General features: G+C 46.7%; 7 protein-coding genes and 2 non-coding genes across 9 annotated transcripts; 6 read left to right on the top strand and 3 right to left on the bottom strand.

The window, feature by feature from the left end:
- Nucleotides 1–593: 593 nt before the first annotated feature.
- On the top strand, nucleotides 594–1726 carry AtWU_06630 (DUF500-domain-containing protein; the record flags this gene model as incomplete). Its single annotated transcript, XM_035501739.1, has 3 exons — nucleotides 594–630; nucleotides 742–845; nucleotides 899–1726. 3 exons carry the CDS (start codon nucleotides 594–596, stop codon nucleotides 1724–1726), a joined length of 969 nt encoding a protein of 322 aa, XP_035357632.1.
- Nucleotides 1727–3368: 1642 nt separating this feature from the next.
- On the top strand, nucleotides 3369–4853 carry AtWU_06631 (cytochrome P450 family protein; the record flags this gene model as incomplete). Its single annotated transcript, XM_035501740.1, has 1 exon — nucleotides 3369–4853. One exon carries the CDS (start codon nucleotides 3369–3371, stop codon nucleotides 4851–4853), a length of 1485 nt encoding a protein of 494 aa, XP_035357633.1.
- A 275-nt stretch (nucleotides 4854–5128) lies between these two features.
- Nucleotides 5129–5208, bottom strand: AtWU_t168. The gene is given in 2 exon segments: nucleotides 5129–5164; nucleotides 5173–5208. It is a non-coding gene; the product is annotated as a tRNA-Pro (tRNA).
- An 886-nt stretch (nucleotides 5209–6094) lies between these two features.
- AtWU_06632 (ribonuclease H-like domain-containing protein) lies at nucleotides 6095–7072 on the top strand (the record flags this gene model as incomplete). The annotated part of the gene is made up of 1 exon (XM_035501741.1): nucleotides 6095–7072. The coding sequence occupies one exon, from the start codon at nucleotides 6095–6097 to the stop codon at nucleotides 7070–7072; it is 978 nt and encodes a 325-aa protein (XP_035357634.1).
- Nucleotides 7073–8862: 1790 nt separating this feature from the next.
- Nucleotides 8863–9223, top strand: AtWU_06633 (uncharacterized protein; the record flags this gene model as incomplete). The annotated part of the gene is made up of 2 exons (XM_035501742.1): nucleotides 8863–8974; nucleotides 9039–9223. The coding sequence occupies 2 exons, from the start codon at nucleotides 8863–8865 to the stop codon at nucleotides 9221–9223; spliced, it is 297 nt and encodes a 98-aa protein (XP_035357635.1).
- Nucleotides 9224–11523: 2300 nt separating this feature from the next.
- AtWU_06634 (cytochrome P450) lies at nucleotides 11524–13414 on the top strand (the record flags this gene model as incomplete). The annotated part of the gene is made up of 7 exons (XM_035501743.1): nucleotides 11524–11716; nucleotides 11780–11909; nucleotides 11973–12164; nucleotides 12216–12367; nucleotides 12416–12660; nucleotides 12711–12982; nucleotides 13036–13414. 7 exons carry the CDS (start codon nucleotides 11524–11526, stop codon nucleotides 13412–13414), a joined length of 1563 nt encoding a protein of 520 aa, XP_035357636.1.
- Nucleotides 13415–13965: 551 nt separating this feature from the next.
- AtWU_t169 lies at nucleotides 13966–14049 on the bottom strand. Its single transcript is given in 2 exon segments — nucleotides 13966–14001; nucleotides 14014–14049. It is a non-coding gene; the product is annotated as a tRNA-Thr (tRNA).
- Nucleotides 14050–15327: 1278 nt separating this feature from the next.
- Nucleotides 15328–15897, top strand: AtWU_06635 (LysM domain family protein; the record flags this gene model as incomplete). Its single annotated transcript, XM_035501744.1, has 3 exons — nucleotides 15328–15456; nucleotides 15555–15782; nucleotides 15844–15897. The coding sequence occupies 3 exons, from the start codon at nucleotides 15328–15330 to the stop codon at nucleotides 15895–15897; spliced, it is 411 nt and encodes a 136-aa protein (XP_035357637.1).
- Nucleotides 15898–16669: 772 nt separating this feature from the next.
- On the bottom strand, nucleotides 16670–20104 carry AtWU_06636 (WD40 repeat-like protein; the record flags this gene model as incomplete). Its single annotated transcript, XM_035501745.1, has 6 exons — nucleotides 16670–16730; nucleotides 16811–17451; nucleotides 17730–17969; nucleotides 18020–19828; nucleotides 19905–19928; nucleotides 19985–20104. The coding sequence occupies 6 exons, from the start codon at nucleotides 20102–20104 to the stop codon at nucleotides 16670–16672; spliced, it is 2895 nt and encodes a 964-aa protein (XP_035357638.1).
- Between the last annotated feature and the right edge of the window lie 72 nt (nucleotides 20105–20176).

Raw genomic sequence — 20176 nt, forward strand, 5'->3', positions numbered from 1 at the left:
GCAAGTCTGAAGTGTCAGCTAGCGTCGTTCGCATAATTGTTGCATTTGCATTACCGTTGGCCGAACTTTATCATCTCGGGTCTATAGTATATATTATTTAGTACGTTTGGGTCGTGCATTCTTCGGTTGATCTTTTCTTCATTTCGGGGGTATGGTATATATCATGATTTAATGTTTTGGGCGACGGATCACTAGTGCAGCTCACCAATCCATGTCATCAGAAGTTTAGAACAAACAGCTGGAGCTGGCATGTCAAGAACTTTAAAGATCACCGAGCGGTGTAGGGCCGTGTGGCTGTGCCTGACTAGAAGACAAAGAGAGTGTAGATCCCTCTTTCACCAAAGTTTCACAACACGAAGCCAGAGACAGGCTAGCAGCAAGATCCCGTCAAAACCAAGGCGAAGGATGCCGGCTAGACTGAAAGGGGAAACGCAGACCCTTAAAAAACTGGGGCTAAAACGCTGCTTACTGCTTCTGGACAAGCTTTGGCCCCCCACGCGTCCCCTCAGCCTCGTTCAATTTCTTTCTAAAGAATGCCGCATGGTCTGGATTGTTTCCTGTCAACAATCTCAGTTGTATGATTCTTCTTCAAAATGCCCTTTCACAACCCGCTTCCCTCATCTTTGCGAAGTACGTATCGATGTTGACCTTAATGTTATGGGTTGCCCCAGCTCTACGACAATCTACAAAGGGACCATTCATTGCGTAACTCGGAACTAACAGTATTTACTTGACAATCAGGCGAATGCGAAAAAGCAGCTCAGATCATCAACTCTTTCACAGATCCCGATGGCTTCAATAGCCCGGGACGTACCATCCCACGAAAGCTACTCGCTAGTGCCAAGGTATGCATTGAATAAGTGCTCGCGTCGCCACTACCTTGACTCACATTTCAAAGGGCCTCGCCATCCTTACAGTCGCCAAAGCCGGGTTCCTAGGGTCAGTGCGCCTTGGCTCTGGTATCCTCGTTGCACGTCTACCCGACGGGTCCTGGTCCGCCCCATCAGCCATCGCGTCCGTGGGAGGTGGCTTCGGTGGACAAATCGGTGTCGAATTGACAGATTTTGTGTTCATTCTGCAGAGCGATCATGCAGTACAAACGTTTGCAAAGCTGGGAAGCCTAACTCTGGGGCTCAATGTCTCACTGGCAGTGGGACCGGTCGGGCGCAGTGGAGAGATTGCGGGCGTGGTAAGCACCGGTGGTGTCATGGGAATATTCTCATTCGCACAGACCATGGGCTTTTTTGGTGGCGTGAGTGCAGAGGGGGGCATTATTTTTGAAAACAGGCTCGCGAACCGGAAACTATATGGTGATATTGTCAAGGCACGGGAACTGCTGAGCGGCGACATCCCTCCGCCTGTCGAGGCCAACAGGCTTATGCAAGCGTTGCAATCCGATGTCTTCTCTGGTCAAAGGCCAAACCTTGATTGTGAGCAGGCATCGAAGGAGCCACCTGTGGAGATTACGAATGCCATGCCACCGCAGTCACCGTCGTCCGAGGTGGCTGAACGAGTTGCTGTGATGTCGTCTGAGGCACCTAGCGAAATTCACGAGGCACCGCCATCGGAGATCTCTCCTGTCGAGTCACCGTCAGTAGCAGTGGCACCACAGAGGCCAGTTGAGTTGCCTGGTTCGATCCAAGAGCTGGACTCCACGCCTGCACAACCCAGACCTGCGGATCAGCATAGCCCCGTTTCTGCTATCTCCACAACCCACAATAATTGATAACCTTGACCGAAACCCGGGATATGGACTCCGCAGAGACTTCATGGATAGTGTCGTCCATACATGACCGCAGCAAAGCTAGGCTGTCTCTGATGTCGGAAGCCATGAAACAAGAGCGCTCAATCATCGGAACTAGCAGACAGGGCCAGGGATTCACGTCCATCACAGCTGATTAGCGACGACTTTGCACCTGCTAATGTGCAAATATGAGAAAGGGAACTGAATGATTAGCAAGCTACAGATTCTAATACTTGGAAATTTAATGTCTATTCTACCTTTATACCACACGGGTCCTTAGTAATAATAATGTGCGTGCTGAATAATCTTCAGGGCTAAGATAGGATCCAAATACTAGCAAACCACTAATATGTCATTCGTATGGAAAGGGTAAAACATCAAACTAATTAACTAGTAATTCCGCAAGGTTTCTCTTCTAATGAATCACACTGTTGCTATTAAGGAACTAGCAACAGATAATTAACTTATTGAAAGTAATTATAGTAGAAAGCATTAATTGGACTTATTTATGAAACAATACATCGTTTCTATGATTATCTGGATTATTTTCTATCTCTTCCTAGTCAGTATTACTTTGTGCTATTGAAAGTAGGACGTGAAGATCAACCCGGAATCACGAGATCAAATATATTTTCTTCTGTTGGTACTATTAAGTAGGCATGGACCAGTATTTATTGTTTATTCAGGAATGGACTTACTCGTATTAAAATTATAAAAGAATAGAATGAATAGCTACCTCTCCTGATATAGCACCAGAAATATCTTCAATACAATTTGGCTGGTGGTGATAAGATCCCGCTACAGCTTCTTAATGACTAAAGCCGGGATGAGCCAATCATTACCAGGGTGTTACTTCCATGACATTCGCACCTCTAAAAAATAGAATAAAAGTATGACAGCAAGGATTGCGAGGCTCAAGTCGAAATCCAGAAACACATCTTGGTTGGTCGGGGTAGTCCAATAGAATTTACGGGCGATGTTACTTTGTCCCACCTACGGGTATCACACCGTTTCACCAACCCTACCCGGCGCAACATGCCGATTCGATGTCCTGGTTGCAACGTGCCAATGTAGCTGGGATAGCCGCCCCTAATTATGGTAGTGTAGAGCTAGGTTTATTCAGTGACTGTGAACAAAGAAATTTCGGTTTCTTCCCGTCCCGTTGGTTGGGATGCGATGCGTTTCGCGTCTGCTGGTTCTCTTTATCTCTCATTCTCTTACCTCAACATCTCGCACTCCCCTCTACAATCCGGGGCGGATATTACTGGAATGCATATTGTACCGATTATGTCGATTCACGTTTAGAGGTCATGCCAGATACTACCTACCTTTTCTCATAGCCAGGTTAATCACATGACGTATTGATACACCACCACGTGAGGTTTATTTCCTGCCAGTGCTGGATGATTTCTTTGATAGGGGGTAAAGTAACACTATCAATCGACTACGCAGTAGCTTCCATTAACATATCATTCACCGTTCAGGTCGCGTTAACTGCCGATCGGTGAGGAAGCTGGCAGACGCAAACGTCGTGATCAGAACTTCCAAAGATCACCAGGATTAGACTCTTCTCCTTACAAAGATCAGCAGCCTCTGTATATCTCTCAATCAGTACTTCATTACCATGGGCTCTATTGCAAAGGAAACCCTGTATCTCCCGATTGTTGTGGTGGACGAGATCCTCGAGTATCTCGATCTGGATACTATCAAATCCCTCCGCTTAACCGACAGAACATGGAGTCAACTATGCCTGGGCCCACGCTTCAAATCATTTGTGCGCCACCAATCTACTGATCTGACTGCACGGAGCCTGGAGTCTCTCAACGCTCTTTCCTGTCATGACATCCTGCGCCCAGCTGTGAAATATTTGACTATAGTCGCAGCAGTCTACGACAGTTTTCTCCTCGAGAAGGTTCTCAGAACTAGTCGATGCGAAGATGAGGATAGTACTCCCTGGATAACAGCAAGAGATTGTACACTGGATGAGGTGGTCCAAGCAGAGGCAGATCTAGCATGGTTGGAGGAAGAGTCTGCGAGACACCAGCTCGCCCATGAAGATTTCGCAGTGCCGACTCTGACAGCCATATTAAACAATTTTGGAATGCTTAACTTCATCGCTATGGAAGCCAAAGTGACTTATTCCCCACGGCAAGATTTATTCAGGTCCCGAGGTGACTGGCATGCTGTTTGGTGCAAAGCAACCCAGGTCTATCACATAGCCATGTCTGCTATTGCAAAAAGCACCATCGAACTCAATAGCCTCACGATATTTAAGAGCCCAATACGCTCAGCCATTCCAACCAACGAAATAACCGCCCATATGCTTACCCTCGACACAGCCGCTTGTCACTTTACCTCGGGTCAGTCGATCAAGAACTTTTCAATAGATCTATCAACGCGAGTAGATGCCAATACAGAGAGGCTATCGAAACGGAAAGCTGAAATGGAAAGATGGGAGCGTGAAACCCGTCGAAGCTGGCATGGACTCAGGCCGGGGGCTCTTCTTGCGAGTCATGATCCCGAAGTGAACTTTGAGAACAACTATCCTGGCGTCGCTCGATTACTGCAGAACATGCCAAACCTAGAAACCTTGACCCTTAGACTTCGTTGTACAGTGATTGGGGATGTAAGCCTATACCATCGGCTGTTTGAAAACATTGCTAGCAAGGTCCGTCTTCCACGGCTGAGGAGACTCCATCTGCTCGGTATCTACGCCACTTCAGACTCCCTGCTAGAATTCCTACGCAACCATCCTGATATCGAAATCCTGTGGCTCGAGAAAGTGAACCTTGTCTCTGGGTTATGGGAGCCTGTCTTCACGCAAATCAGGAAGATGCCGTCTTTGACCAAGGTTGTTTTGGCGAGTGTTTCCGAGGCAGGCCAGACTTTGAATCTAAAACCAGCCGAAGACAATGACGACCGCAGTGACCCGAGCAATACAGATTACTATTTGTGTACAAGGGGTGTCTTTGTTCACAGACGTGAATTTGATGCATGTGACATCCAGAAGGGATTTCAATTCAACACAGAGTATCAGGGTGCACCGCAGGGAACACATGGATTCACTTCATTTCTTGTATTTGACCAGGAACATTATGGACTTCCTTAGTTAGGCTTTACTGCTTCTACGGTTTCATCCTGTATGCACACACCCAAGCAATTCAATCTTTCATCTTGCTTTAAAACTCTTCGATTGATCCTCCTTCTGCACTTCCTTTATCGCTAACCTTAGGGAGTCCTTGACTGTAGTGTAACCACATGGCACCACGTACTGATTGGCTCCCAGCCAGTATCTTCCCAATAAAAACGGTTTCAGAACTAGGCGATACAGTACTAGCTCGGAAAGCTTGTATGAGCCAAAAAGACAAAAAAAAAAAAAAATCGGGCCCGAACCGCGATTCGAACGCGGGGCCTCCTGCATTTCAAATCCCGAAGCAGGAATCATACCACTAGACCATCCGGGCTGATTTGAAAATTTATAAGCTGGATGTGCTTTATACGCAGAGGAAGGAAATAGTAAGCCAGTTACCACAGAAGCTGTCTGGAAGCGACAGACAAAACCGGGTAAGACAAGAAATGTAGGTTTTCTAGCCTGGACAAACCCTAATTAACTATCACCCTGGCTAAGGGTAAAATGGCAAGCAAGGCATTTCTTGTTAGTCATACGTGCAAATTGTAACATTATGTTCACGATATGCACATCACGATGTCAGAATATACTCTCAACTACAACAGCTACATCCTTTCCCTAGTCGAGCATAGTGTGATGAAAAGTACCGGTCAAGGTGACGTTCCAAATGACCCTTACATCCTGCAAATATTTCCTGATTCTATTCTACATGATGCTGGAATGATCTGGTAGAGTGTGCATCATGCCATTGGGGTTGTAGGTTGGGGACCAATTCACGTCTCGCGGCAATATGAGACATTCACCAAAGCTACAACCGGAGATTAACTACACTCCAATAGCTATTTTCAACCAATCCTTTTCGCTCGCAAACTTGAGTTAACTCGAGCCCTAATTAACCCTCAACAAATGCATGAATATCGTTATATCCAGTGATATTCACGGCTTCCCCTGTGCGTAGCTGTCGCTCATACCTATAAGCCAGTGCTACGATCGGCACATACCATCTACATCTACCCAGTGTGCCTGGCGATTACACTCTGAAAGATAAGCCAGCTGTGCAAAAATCAGAGAATGCTTGGACATATAACCCCAGACGGGGTCTGCGACCGACCTCTGCAGACTTCGCTACCTTGAAACATCTTCCTGAAGTTGTTCTCAGCCAAGATCGTCGCCTGCAGAGTTCAAGTTCTAACTACGACGACTTCATCCCTACCTCCAACATGGAATCCTCTTCTTCTGCAGCAATGACCCCGGAGTCTAACGTCTCCTCCTCCTGTTCAACCAATGATACACTGTCGTCAGCAATGTCGAAACTATCAATGGAGGAAAAGAAGGGTCAGAGTACTTCGAAAGCCCTGAGCCAGGAAGACTTACTAAAGAGACTTCAGGCGAGATGCCACTCACCGGCTCGTCTCAGAACCGAGGGCTTGGTCACAACTCCATGTCCAAAATCAGACAATCCCCAATGGAAGGGGATAATCCGCTTGGACCTGTTCAAGCGCACACTGGGTGGCCATAATCATCACCATAAGGGCAAACCTGGCAATCGCACAGCCAGAGACGCAGTGGTCATTGACTGCGAAATGGTGCAAGCAGAGAAAGGACGGCGAGTTATCGCCTATCTCGCTGCCGTGGACTTTCTAACCGGTGAAGTCCTCGTCGACAGTTACGTTGATCCCCAGAGGAAAATATTCAACTGGTGTACTCGCTACAGTGGGATCACCTTTAGAGCTATGAAGAAGGCCAAAGCTAACGGCGACGCTTTGCGTGGGTGGATGGGGGCGAGACGCGCCCTGTGGGACTATATTGATAGTGATACCGTGCTTATTGGGCACGATATAAAGAATGATTTGAACTGCCTCGGGATGATCCATTCCAAAATAGTCGACTCGACTATCCTAACGGCAGAAGCTGTGTTTAGGCCGAGATGGGAAACCCAGCGATTTAGGAGGACTTGGTCGTTGAAGACCCTGTCGAGGGTGTTCCTCGATAGGTCTATCCAAGATGGTTCTAAAGGGCACAGTGCGCTGCAGGATGCTGTTGCCACGAAAGATATCATTATTTTCTGCCTCGAACAGCCTGAATACTTGAAGAAATGGGCGGAGTTCGCAAAAGGAGGATGGGAGGATATTCCCGATGACTTTGAGACACTGAAATCTATTGTCGATGATGGTCTCCAAATCTCGGATTACCTATGAGGTAGACTTATCTACTATAGATTCTACTTCTGCGGTACGAGAAACTGCTATGGTTGATGTTGCTATGATGCATGGTATATGTAACAAGATTGGTCAGATTTGCATGCGTCCTTCTGACTAGGGTCTCATCTAATACCTCTTTTGGGTATTGTGCGGCGCATGCTAGAATGGTCACGAAAAGGTGTTGAAAGATATTATTTTGTGCTATGCGTCATGGACTTATTCTATTGTTGTCGACAAAAGTGATTTCCTACCGACAAAACACCAACTGGTACAATAAGCAAACGGGATAGAATTCAACGACGCAATCTTCGCTATTATCATGTTCTTGGATGGTCTAGTCAGTCTAGTCATAGCGATCCAACATATCCCTGCAACCTTCTATTATCATATCTATGACTCCCAATCTTTCGTAATGTAAAGAGTGTTAGAACATTGATCTGTGCATTCTGATATCTTTTTGGGATAATATATTCTCACGGATGAGAGCTACCATCGCCCAAACAAAAGGATCTCAGAGGATTTTGAAACGAAGAGCGGGGATAAACCCAATAAGGATAGCAAGTACGATACTTTGCATGTTGCTGATTCTGAAGTGGTATAATGATTAATATATATTCAACCTGTTTAGTGGTAATTTACTAGTCGGGCTCTGAATAACCTCGGTAAAACCTACTCAGCCGCACACACTATGGAACACGATGCATATACTAGGTGGGGCAGCTGAACTGGGAATATCCTCATACTCTCCTTGGGATATAATAAAGCTTTAGATAAAGATGTTAATACTTTACAGTACAAGATCTTTACATAGATATCCATGTGAGGCATCACGATGAAGAACTTTATACGTGTTGTTTTTATAAGCAGAATACATTTAATGTAGCCTGATTCAGAAAACAGAACCAAATCTGGCTAGTGTATAATACAGGCCAATGCAAACTTCTGACCACTGTAGTATCGCCGACTACCACCGGCGCTAGTTGCGGATAGTCCCATGTTAGAACCCTCAGCCCCGCTGCTTGTCTGCAGATACCTGTTTTCCATCACTCTCCTCAGCGGCCATGACTGACCCCAATTGCTCCATAGCAATGAATCATGCATATCTTGGGGCTGAGGGTTCTTCAGTGCCTTCTGCAAACCCCGATCACCTTTCTAAATGACTAGTTCAAAGCACAAGTGGCTCTCTACTTGTCGCTGTTCACGTAGTTTTGTAAAATACCAACCAAGTCGGAATGATTCCTTTAAACGAGACTTGCTATGTTGTACATTTTTCAAGCAGAAGCGCCTGCTTCTGATCTCACATAAATCTAGGAAGCAACAAGAAATTACGGATTATTTTGGGAGACCAGCGAGTGCGAAGCAACGTACGGATGCTAACAAGTCTAACCGAGTGTGTTCTTCAGCACCAGAATACCTGGGTTGCTAGCCACAGGAACCCCTGTCCATGTAAGATTGTTATCGGGTCCGGGGGTGGACCGTGATCCACCGAGCGATGCTGCTGTGGGAAAAGTAGCCTCTCGTACTACATTGATTGATGCAAGATTGTGATTCAACTTGCATCTAAAGTTGCCACGATTCTTCGGTATACCACGATGATGTAATTATCACGCCGAGAAAAAGAAATGTTCATGCGGAACTTCTGAACTTGCTGACCAGGAGCTAAGGTATATAAAGCCCCTGCTCTCCCAATATCTTGAGCTATCAACTCAATCAAATATCTCAAAACAGTACACTCCTCAAGCACGCATTACACAAGAACACCGAGGTCAAACCTCCCACCAACAATCATGAAGTTTCTCTCTACCCTCGTCGCCAGCACTCTGGCCCTGGCAGTCTCAGTCCAAGCTACCGACTGCACCAAAGGCATGAAGTACTGCAGTGGTGTCTTGCAAGACATCGGTAAGTTGTTCCCGTTATAAGCTCATTTTAATCAACATCTGTTAATACAGTCGACCTTGTTTAGACTACGCGAAATATTCCACCCTTATTCCGCAGGCTATAAAAGCGGCCGGCTTTGGTGATGGTGTCCCCATCTACAACTTATTTCTGTTTGCATGTGGCAGTGGTGGATCGATCACAGTTGACAGATTTTGCGCTTTTGGTTGTAACAATGCAGGTGCTGGTAACAATGATTTCTGTACTCTCTGAGTACGTCTCGTAAGGGCCTTCGGCGCGGCATCGTTTCTGTCACGGTGGTGGTGATGATGATGATGGTGATGATACAAACATCACGTGACTTGGCGAATTGCAAGCAGATGTGCACTAAGATGAAGCAGCGGGAAGTCCCATAGAGGTGAGATACTCAAATTGGAGCATCTCCTGAGAATATATGTGCACTGCATATGGTGAATAACAAACTATGAAACTGGTGAGCCAGATAGTGGATAGTGACTGCACCTAGCTAGAAATAATATGTTCGATAGCCCCGGACTCTGCCTATGAGTATCAAAGTTGCATAAAATTCCATCTTCTTAGCTGGGAAAGTCTCCAACATCTTCATCTAATCAATCGAGCCTTACACCATCGCGCTTTCGGCTCTGGGCCGAATTTGTGGAGCCGCATTCACTACTTATCGATAATTTGCCATGGATCTTATGTGTTATCACCGAAGCCGAGGCAGCTCCTCAAGGTCCGGGCTATGTATTGATGAGAGAGCGCATCTAGTAATAGCTAATGCTCCACCAACACTTTTACTACTTATTGGTCGCTTTTATTAGCTCGAGGAGTGGGGTTGATGCCCCTAGAACGAAAGGGGTATAAAGTACATCTTTGACTAATACCCTATCTCCTATGATATCAGATCATTGATGGTAGAAACCTTTATTCTGGCATGCCGACTGGGTCACCAAACTAAGAATGGATCTGCTCGTCTTCATACTTTCAAAATCTTGTCTATTCTGCAAAAGCACACACGGCGTCAAGGCGTGATGTATAGCTAAGTGCATAATGAAACACACCCTGTGAGGCTTATTTAGAATTCTGCTCCGACAAACCAATCAGAGCAGTGGATGCAGGCGAGGGCACAAATAAGCACGACAACGCAATTAACTGCGGAGAAAGTCTCGCTACGAGAATGTCTTTTCGCGACTCTTCTGAGGGCATTTGATGAGAAGGATGGCTTCTATAGAGTATGTTTCGTGGACATACTGGTAAGCCTATTCTCCAGAAGATTTATATTCCTGCCAACAGACTTGTCAGATTGATAAAGGCTTTACTTCTCAAGCGATTTGAAAGTTGCTGCGTTGAAAACTTGACTAGATGTGTATAGGCTGCCTGTTGACTCTTTCGAAAATACTATCGCTAGACTTCTCGCTAGTTCTTTGGAAATATGCAGTCCAAGTTAGACAAAATAAGCAGAGCAGTCTCCACTTTGGTACGGCGGCTCGGGCCCAGAATGCTGGGACTTGAAGGGCGGTATGAGAGCAGGCACACCAATTGTTCGGGTAGAGTTCCATGAGGAAGAGAAATTGTGCTCCCCATTGTTATCGAAAATAGCGGGTGCAACTGATAGGGTATCGAATACCCAGAAGGGGCACCTGGTGGCAAAGGGCAACGAGGGATGTTGGCTGTTCGTCGCAGGGCCAGAAGTTGGAATGCGGCTGTGTTCAGATTATGGCTTCCAAGATTCTACCTTTTTAACACAACACAAATACTGCTGGTGTGTACATTACCAGAGTAGCTTGAAACATAATGGAGCATGTGGTCATGCACACAATTTGACAGTACGATGGTGAAACGGATCAAATATAATAAGAGCGTTCTATTCTTCCGCCCTTTTGCTTCCCTTGGCTTCGTATAATACCGCTATTGTACATTTCTCCCCTTGGTGGTTGTGCTAGAACAAGCCGATTTCATATTTGACCAGACTATGGTCAAGTCACATTTGCCATTACACCGTGGCTTCTTCACTCCTCCAGCCAAGTAACGGAGATGGCAACGATCAACCGGCGCTTTGACCCTACATCTTCCCCGTCTGACTTCCAACGTTGCCAATGTTAAATCTTATCATCCGAGACATCTCCTGAGATACAATCAACGTCACCAAATTTGTAGTCTGTATTTAATCCAAATCCCGGCATTTCCGTTCAAGCTGAGCAAACTAACGCCACCCAAGGGGGAGGGCTGAATACCGGCATCCCTGCCACCAATGGCATGTCCAGGGATAATAATACCGAGGCCGTTGTTCCACTTCAGCTGCAGTAGCTCAGTACGCTATCACGATGGTGGCGCATCTGCACCCCTTCCAGCCAATCCCTTTCTGCAGGATTGTGTTGGAATATGCAGCAGCAGGAAATACTAGCTGCTGGTGTCCCCGATTTCCCCGCCCGGTTGCCCTGCTTTGCCTCCAGCTTCAGCCATCGCTGCAGACACATGTTCTCAATGCCTCTCCCACATCGTAGTTCTTTTCTATTCTTTCTCACTGGCTTTCATAGCTTTGGACGGCAACCATGTTGTCCATAGTTAGCCTTCTTGTCGGATTCGCGTCCATCTACTTTCTCTATGTCTTTCTTGGACCAAAGAAGGCATCTGCACCACTGCCCCCAGGGCCTCCTCCAAAACCCATTATCGGCAATATTAAGGACCTTCCGCCGCCCGGTTCTAAGGACTGGCAGCATTGGTTGGATCATAAGGAGAAATATGGTATATCTCCATCACTCATTTCCATGAAAGGGCGTCATCGTTCATACTGATTTTGTACTCCAGGCCCAATCAGCTCCATCACTGTCTTTGGACAGACTCTTATTGTCCTAAACGATCCCGACATGGCTCTTGAGATGTTGGAAAAGCGTTCTGCAAAACACTCTTCCCGACCCCATCTTCCCATCGCAGATTTGTTAGTCCTACAGACTGGAATTGCTCTTCAGCAGAGACATAAAATACTAATCATCAATCTTAGATCTGGATGGGACAAGACACTTGGTCTTCTCCCCTACAACAACCGATTTCGCGCCTACCGAAAAGCCACGTACCGTGAACTCGGGTCTGCCAATGCAGCAGGTAAATTCGATGGAATCGTCGATAAAGAAGTTACTCGGTTCCTTCTGCGCGTGATACAATCACCGAATAACTTGGTTGATCATCTTCGCAAGTACGTTGTGTGACCTGCCAGATATTTGCGTTATGCCTAATCGTCTCATAGAGAGTCCGGAGCGATCATCCTGCGGATTGGATACGGATATACTATCGAACCACATGCGAGAGATCCTCTAGTTGACTTGGTCGACAAGGCCATGGACGACTTCTCTCAAGTCGTTCTCCCAGGTGCTTGGCTGGTTAATTTCGTTCCTTTCCGTTAGTCTGCCAGTATCCCTTGAATGACTTAGACGTTAACTTTCGCAGTAAAATACCTCCCCACCTGGTTCCCTGGAGGAAAGGAAAACCAGACAGCCAAGGAATACAAGGACAGACTGGCCATCATGCACGACAAGACATACGACTTCGTAAAGAACCAAATGGCAAAGGGTACACATCAGCCATCGTATGTTTCCAGTCTGCTTGAAAAAGACACTGTTCTTCCAGGATCGGAAGAGGAAATCGTTGTCAAGTATTCTGCTGGAGCTTTATACGGAGGTGGTGCTGATACGGTGCGTCTCGATCCTCCAAAAATCACCATATCTCCGCTAACCACGCATAGACTGTCTCCGCTTTATCGTGCTTCTTCATGGCCATGGCCCTCAACCCGACCGTCCAGAAGAAGGCCCAAGAAGAAATCGACCGGGTCGTAGGAACCTCCCGACTCCCTGACCTCTCCGACCAGAATAAACTTCCCTACGTCAACGCCGTATTCCAAGAAGTGTTCAGATGGCACCCCGTCACCCCCCTCAGCGTAACCCACGCCTCTAGTGAGGAAGACATCTTCAACGGCTATCTTATTCCCAAGGGCGCTATTATCGTCCCCAACGTCTGGTACGTATCCCTCCCCCCTTCCATCCTCTCAACTCAAGCCTAACCCAAAACAGGGCCTTCACCCACGACCCAACCAACTACCACAACCCCGAAGCATTCAACCCCGATCGCTTCCTCGGCGCCACCCCTGAGCCAGACCCCCGACTCTACGCCTTCGGATTCGGCCGCCGCATCTGTCCCGGTCGCTTGCTCGCCGAGAAGAGCATTTTTCTCACTGTGGCACGCGCACTGGCGGTATTGGATATTCGAAAGAAGGTACGAGATGGTAAGGAAGTGCCTATCCGTGTGGAGTTCTCCTCAGGGACCATTAGCCATCCTGTTCCGTTCGAGGTGGATCTGAAGCCGAGGAGTAAGGGGCATGAGGAGTTGGTCAGGGCCGTGGAGAGGGAGTTTCCGTGGGAGGCGAGTCATGCGAAGGAGTTGGGGATTTGAGGGCATGTAGAGATGGAATGCTTGAGGGAGGTATTGATGGCGGAATGTGGCGAAGTGTGTGAAGATAGGGTGAGATACATAACGCGTCGAGTAGGATCGGTTCAACGCGATCAAGACTGCCAAGACTGTCAGTATACATAAAGAAATAAACAGGATCGCGTATCTGGAATTAAGTAGAACACGTATGCTGTACCCTGTTGCACGCAGAATGCAACCATAAACAAGATAAATAATTCAAAAGCAGTACCTGCTTGCTGTCCCTTCCACAGAGTTCCATTGGACCCGATCTCCGATTCAACGGAACGGACCGACCGGATCCATTTTCCGTGTGATCCAGTTGCAATTATGTGGGGAAAATTATTGAAGTGCAGACGCAACGGCTTCACTTGCGAAGAATATGTGGCTGGTAATATTTTCCAAGTTGGTGCGATTAGCAGGGTATCTAGATGTTTGTTTGGTATAAATTGGTGAGGGAGGGTGAGGGGAAAAAAGAAGAAAGAAGAGATTTAGCCATAGGAGCCAAATCAAGGCCGGTCGGGAAAAAAAAGAAATGCCTCCACGCGGGATTGAACCACGGACCTCTTGATAACCGTAAAGGATACAAGTCAAGCGCTCTACCACTGAGCTATAAAGGCGATTCTTATCAATTCGAAGCGGAGTAAATATCTATGTAGGAGGGGTAGACTGGTACCTGTTAACCGACTGGTCGGTCTTCCATGGACATATTTATGATTCGTGTTACCTTGGCTTTTACGATAAATCACAAGTTAATTATTAGAATATATCAAAGAAAAGTCTACATCTAATACTGTGCTGTCCTTATGCTAGTCCCGGTGCCTAGGCGTCCGAGGGCTTAGTCTCACTACTTCCTGGTATGTCGTCCGCCTCGTCGGAGGATCGCAATGTCATGCTTTAAATATAGATGAGTGAACCATCAGCTATGATGGATGTCAGCCGACCATGATAAGCACCGAATAGCTGAAAGGCTTGACACATTCCTCAAGATGGCCCAAACCAACACACAGTAGTTAGGTGATGCGTCGGCTACGGAGCTACTAATAGCCCGGGTATGCCGCACTCAATGGCGTCAATTCGTCTGTGCTGATACCTGCTAGGCTTAAAGCAGTGACTGACAAGTAAACTGGACTTAAGACATCATATCATCTTATCCAGCCTGCACCCAGGGTCCAGGGACAGCACAAGACAGCCTCTTACCCGTCAGCTTACTGGGGTCCCCGGCTGGCTGCCTTGCATATAAGTCAGGTCATATGAGGAGCCCCGACATATGACTTAGCATAAAATAAGCTTTGAATCAAGCTCATTGTAATAGTGCAAAATATTCATGGCGTCAATAAAAGGAATCACACTGGCTTTTCGAAAGTTATACCCCTCGTTCTTTCTCACCTGTCTAGAAATATATATCCGCCTGTCACCACTGCAAGGAAGTTAGTACCTTGGGTACACAGCATACTAGAGTATACGCAGTCTCGCTTAGATCGACTATTTGTTATTTTAAATTTCATTATTCTTATTTTTATTTAGATACATCACGTATCCCTAACGTTGGAATACTGCCGTGTACCCAGAGCCTTTTATACTATCACTCTTATTGGCCGCAAATACGCATGGGAGGCCTGATGTCTCAGAGCCGTGGCGGAGCCCTACCAACGATTTGCCGCGACCCTATTCATAGTGGCTGACTGAGGTGCCTAAAAAAAGCAAGTAGTACAACATGAAGTGCCCTGTCTAGTTCCCATGCAATAGTTGTTCTATTTGTAGTGCCAGCGACTGTAAATATATATAGACCCCTTCTCCCGACCGATGTCAAGTTTCATCATTACTTACAAACCTCTTTCGAATCCACAACACATTTTGATTTTTCTTCCGATAATTACATTAACTACACATAAACCATGAAATCCATCCTCTCCCTCGTCCTCTACACAGCTACTGCCCTAGCCCAGGGCATCTACATCGAGTCCCCCGCCGCCGGCACGGAGCTGAAAGCCGGAGAAACAATAACTGTGCAGATCGGCCGTCCGGTACGTCCATCCCACTCTCCCACCTTTGCATTCTTTCCCATCTACCCCACGACTACACCATACTTACCCCCTCACTCATGCTTTCTTTGTTGTAATAGGGCTTTCCGGAAAACATCGCCGAAATCGGCATCGCCATTGGCATTGAATCCTGCTCCGGGTCCTCGGGATGCACCGCCCCCGACTCGGCTATCGGAAATCTCCTATACAGCGGCCCCTATGATCCGCAGTCCAACGGACCTCCTTACCCGTATGAGAACTTCACTCTCACGGTGCCGGATGTGACGGGGCCGGCGCAGATTGGGGTTGTCAGGCCGTATTTGGTGGGGGTGAGTTCAATTCCTGTTAATTGATTGGGAAGGATTGATGGTGGTTTACTAATGTATGTAGCTTTCGTATGAGTTTGTGGTGGGGACTGCGGTGACGAATGTTACGATTGTGTAAGGGTGGAGGGGAGGGGTGGGTTTGTGGTAGACGATAGATGCTTGGGGTGGTGGTAGGGGAAAGGAAATACAATGATGTCTGTTTTCTAAAACATTGTAGTACTGTCCCGCGTTGTTCTATCATAGAAGAATGAAGCCCTGTGCGGCACTTGGACCTGCCGCAGAAGTGTATATATTTTGATCGAAAGTGAATAATGAAATGGAAGAAAGAAAAAGACCAGGAGATCAAGACAGAACAGAGAGAAAAAAGGAAACATAACCACAAGTGAAGATAAGCTGGTTCTGCAGGAGTTGAAGGATATTCTTTCTCCTGTGGTTCTGTCAGCATATCATACATCTCTCAATGCATCTGGATCAAACCAAACGAAGTAAATTCGGCCGGATTGAGCTCCGATTATAAGAGCATTTCCCCGAGTTGCCCATGCATCGTCAAACACGTTGTTTCGGTATTCCGGAGGCAACCAAATACTCTTCTTATTATTAAGAATAACCCAGTCGTCCTCAAAAGAGATCTTGCACTTGGCGGACATGTCTTGTTTTGTAGGATTGGTGCGAAGTATACTTCCAATGCGAGGATCGTAGATGCCACTAGTCTGTTCAGGGTGTCCTGTTTGTGTATTCCATATCGAAATGTGTTTTGCCCGAGATCGGTAGCCAGCACTTGGTTTTCCGCAAAGAAATAGATCAGACATAGCATTTTACTACCATGGTCGAATTTCCATTTCTGTTGCCCGTTCTCGGTATCCCATACTCTGACTGTCTGATCGGTTGAACTAGAGGCGAGTAGCTTGCTGCTTGGAGAGAAAGCAGCTGCTGTCACTTCCTCGTGGTGGCCTTTGAGGGTTCGCATCAGTTTCCCATTCTCTGCAGCCCATAATTTGACTGTGGAATCCAAAGAGTAGGTTGCCACCAACCGACCATCCGGTGAAAGTATCACACCTTCTATTGGCTCTGAGTGATAGTCCAGGCTTGGCTCCTCCTTCCCCGGGGTCACTTTCCATAGCTTGACTGTCTTATCATGTGACCCAGATGCCACCAACTGGCCGTTAGGCGAGAAGGTAACAGTTGTAGCATAGTCAGCATGACCCTTTAGTGTTTGTTCTAGCGTTCCACTTTTTGTACTCCACAGTTGAACAGAGTTTTGCAATGGACCTGCAGAGATGAGATTGCTATCCGGGGAAAAGACGGTCAAATCAAGCACATGTTCGTCATGAATTGTGTGCTTGATAATCCACGTCGCAGTATCCCACAGTGTGATAGTCCTATCATCTGAGGTACAGGCCAACATCCGATTGTCTAGGGAAAATGCCACATTCGTGATCTTGCCCAAGTGAGCGAGCTCGTGCACTATAGTATCGGTCTCTATATTCACCAGAGCTACTATATTAGGAGCATGGGCGCGTATTGTGGCTGCTACCAATACCCGACCATTCAGAGAAAATGTCGTGCGTGCGAGCGATGATGTTGGGCCCGAAGGTCGCCATTCCCACCTAAGTCTCCACGTCCCCTTCTCCCACACCTTCACCACGCCATCGAATGATGCAGACCCCAATAGCTGGTTATTCAGAGAGAACATCAGATGAGCGATGTCTCCAGATTGCCCGAGTCTTCCTGTTTCACGCCATGTGATTGTATCCCATAGCCTGATGGTACCATCACTTGACCCAGAAGCTAGTAGCTTGTTGTCTGGTGAAAACGCCACAGCTCTAACCCAACCTGGATGATCAAGTATCTTTTGTAGATTCCCGTGAATGTGTCCCATAATTTGACCGTTTTATCTGAAGAGCCAGATGCGACCAGCTGTCCATCTGTAGAGAATGCAACAGAGCATACCCTATGGGAATGCTCAAGTGTTTGGAGCAGTGCGCCCCATTCCATATCAGCGCCAACTGTTCGCAGGATCCATTTGCAGGCTTTCTTTCCGAACATGCACCTGACGATACTTCTCTCGGGCGAGAATATAAGACAGGAGACATAGAGCTGAAGAGGCGCTGCGGTCGCAATTGGCAGGTTCTGCAAGATAAATCTTTCGGCGTCCATTAGAAATTCCAACAGTACCGGCACGTTCTCAGTCTGGTTGAATATTAGTATAAGTACAGGCTCGCTCATACCCACTGGCTTACTTCTGCATTGGATTTCAATTGACCGACAAGCCTCACAATATCGGGAAACAGCCCCAGCAAACCCATTGCCTCTAGCCAGTGAAGGAAGTGTGTGTTGAAGAACGAAAGGATATCCTCCATGTCTGTGAACGTGCAGCCACTTTGAACCAGATGATAGACCCAGTAGCGACATGCATACCGAACACAATTCAAAGGGTCTGGATTGGGGATTTGCACATCTTCTATCGCAATCCCGTAATGAGACACGCCATATATGTTTTGTTTCAAGTTCTTTCTCAAACCATGGAGGGCTCTTTTATACATTTGGTGATGAAGCGTGGCCGAAGAGACATTGTAGAGTCTTCGATAATGCTTTTGCAGATAATCTTGCGCTGATTGATGGACCAGGTACACGGTATTGTTTCGAATGGTCAGAAAGGAACGACACTCCTGGACGACTGCTTCCGCTGTATCCTCACCTTCTGGAAGTTCTGCGAGAATTTCAATCTCGGACAAGGCCAGGGGATCTTTGGCAATCATAGCAGCCATGAGGACATTCCTGCAGCATGAAGACATAATTTCGGAGTTTAAATTGGCCAATCTATCGAGTAGGTAGCCATAGAGATCTTCCAAATCTTTTGGAATTTTGTCGACAATTTCGGCCCACATGAATTCATGGGCGTTAATGAGCTCTCTGCAGACTAATGACACCCAGATATAAGTATTGCTTGCTTCAGCTTTCAATTTAGCAGCTATTTCCTCGACACGATTCTTCTTACGTGCCTTATGCCTGAGCTGAACCATCTTGATATCGATATACCTGTCGATAGAGTGCGACATGTCATGTCCATCGAGCTTCAGAAGACTGTGTGTGGGCAGAGTGGGGTCCTGCACACTTGCTGGTATTTCTGGCAGTGGCCGGCTGGAGACGAGCCACTTTACATTGAGCAGCTCTTCTGCCGAGGACGCATCATCGATGAATCTAGTCAGTAGTTCTCTGCTTTTCTCCTCGCATTCATCCATGGCATCAATGATAATGATGGCTCGTTTCAAAGATTTATCCTCCAGCATCTTTCTGAGAATGTCACGTAGAGTTGTGAACGCATTTTTATCCGTAAGCAGCCTGCTTGCCGAATGAAAGTATTCCTTCTGAATGTGTGAAATCAGGAGTGGTTGTTCCAGAAGCAACAGCCATATTAGACTGCGTAGAACCGCAACGCCGTTGTTGGCTTGGTCATTCGTGGCTTGACAGAAAAAATATAGAATCAATGGACGTTCTGTATCAACAAGTCCACGAGAGATCAGATCTTTTATGATGCCGATCAAGAGCATCGTCTTTCCAGTTCCTGCCTGACCACTAACCCACAAACGTGCAGGTGTAATATTATCCCACTTGCTGAACTGTCTGTACTCATCCGTCAGAAGAATCCACGTATACAGCTCTTCTATGATGCTCTCATTTCGGGCTTGTATATCTCCGATCTCAGCACGAGGGTCAATCCAGCGGAGAGACTGCAGACAGTTGCGGTATTCGTCTAATTTTTTCTGGTGCTCACTGGCTATAGTTACCTGTCTGATCTGGTCCTTAATGTGTTCCTGGTTATAGAGAGTGAAGTCGTTTTGAAGCACCTTTTCTGCATCTTTGACAGCATTCAGGTTCCCGCTCCACTCATCCAAATCGAGAAAGCCCCGGAGCAGAACGAGAAGTTGACTTTTGTAATAGAAACAGACGCTTTTGATCTGATAGAAGAGCATTGACTCGTAGAGATCAACAATTCCAGTTTCGAGACTGTGATTCATCTCTCCGAGCGATGTATTGTTCTTGATATTCTGGTCACTCAACAGCTTGTCTACGGCTTTTGAATACCAGCTCATTCGGGAAACAACGTACGCCACTCCATCATACAGATCTGCTGCTGCTTTGGCTGGCCTGACCAAAATTTAACAAGTCAACATGGATCCAGAACACGAGTCGAGTTTACTTACATCAATTGTGGAAGAAATCACTGCCCACGGAAGCGCGGTCTGTGGGATGCTTTGTAATGGAATGTCAAGAAATGCCTTTACTTGCGTTAAAACACCGGAAACATCACTCATTGTCTCCATGACATTTTTGTTATCTTCAATCCTTTTCAGGGCCCTTGCGACTATCGCTCGCATTCGTTCTTCTCCTAAATC

Source organism: Aspergillus tubingensis, assembly GCF_013340325.1.
Source record: "Aspergillus tubingensis WU-2223L DNA, scaffold_8, whole genome shotgun sequence".
NCBI lineage: Eukaryota > Fungi > Ascomycota > Eurotiomycetes > Eurotiales > Aspergillaceae > Aspergillus > Aspergillus tubingensis.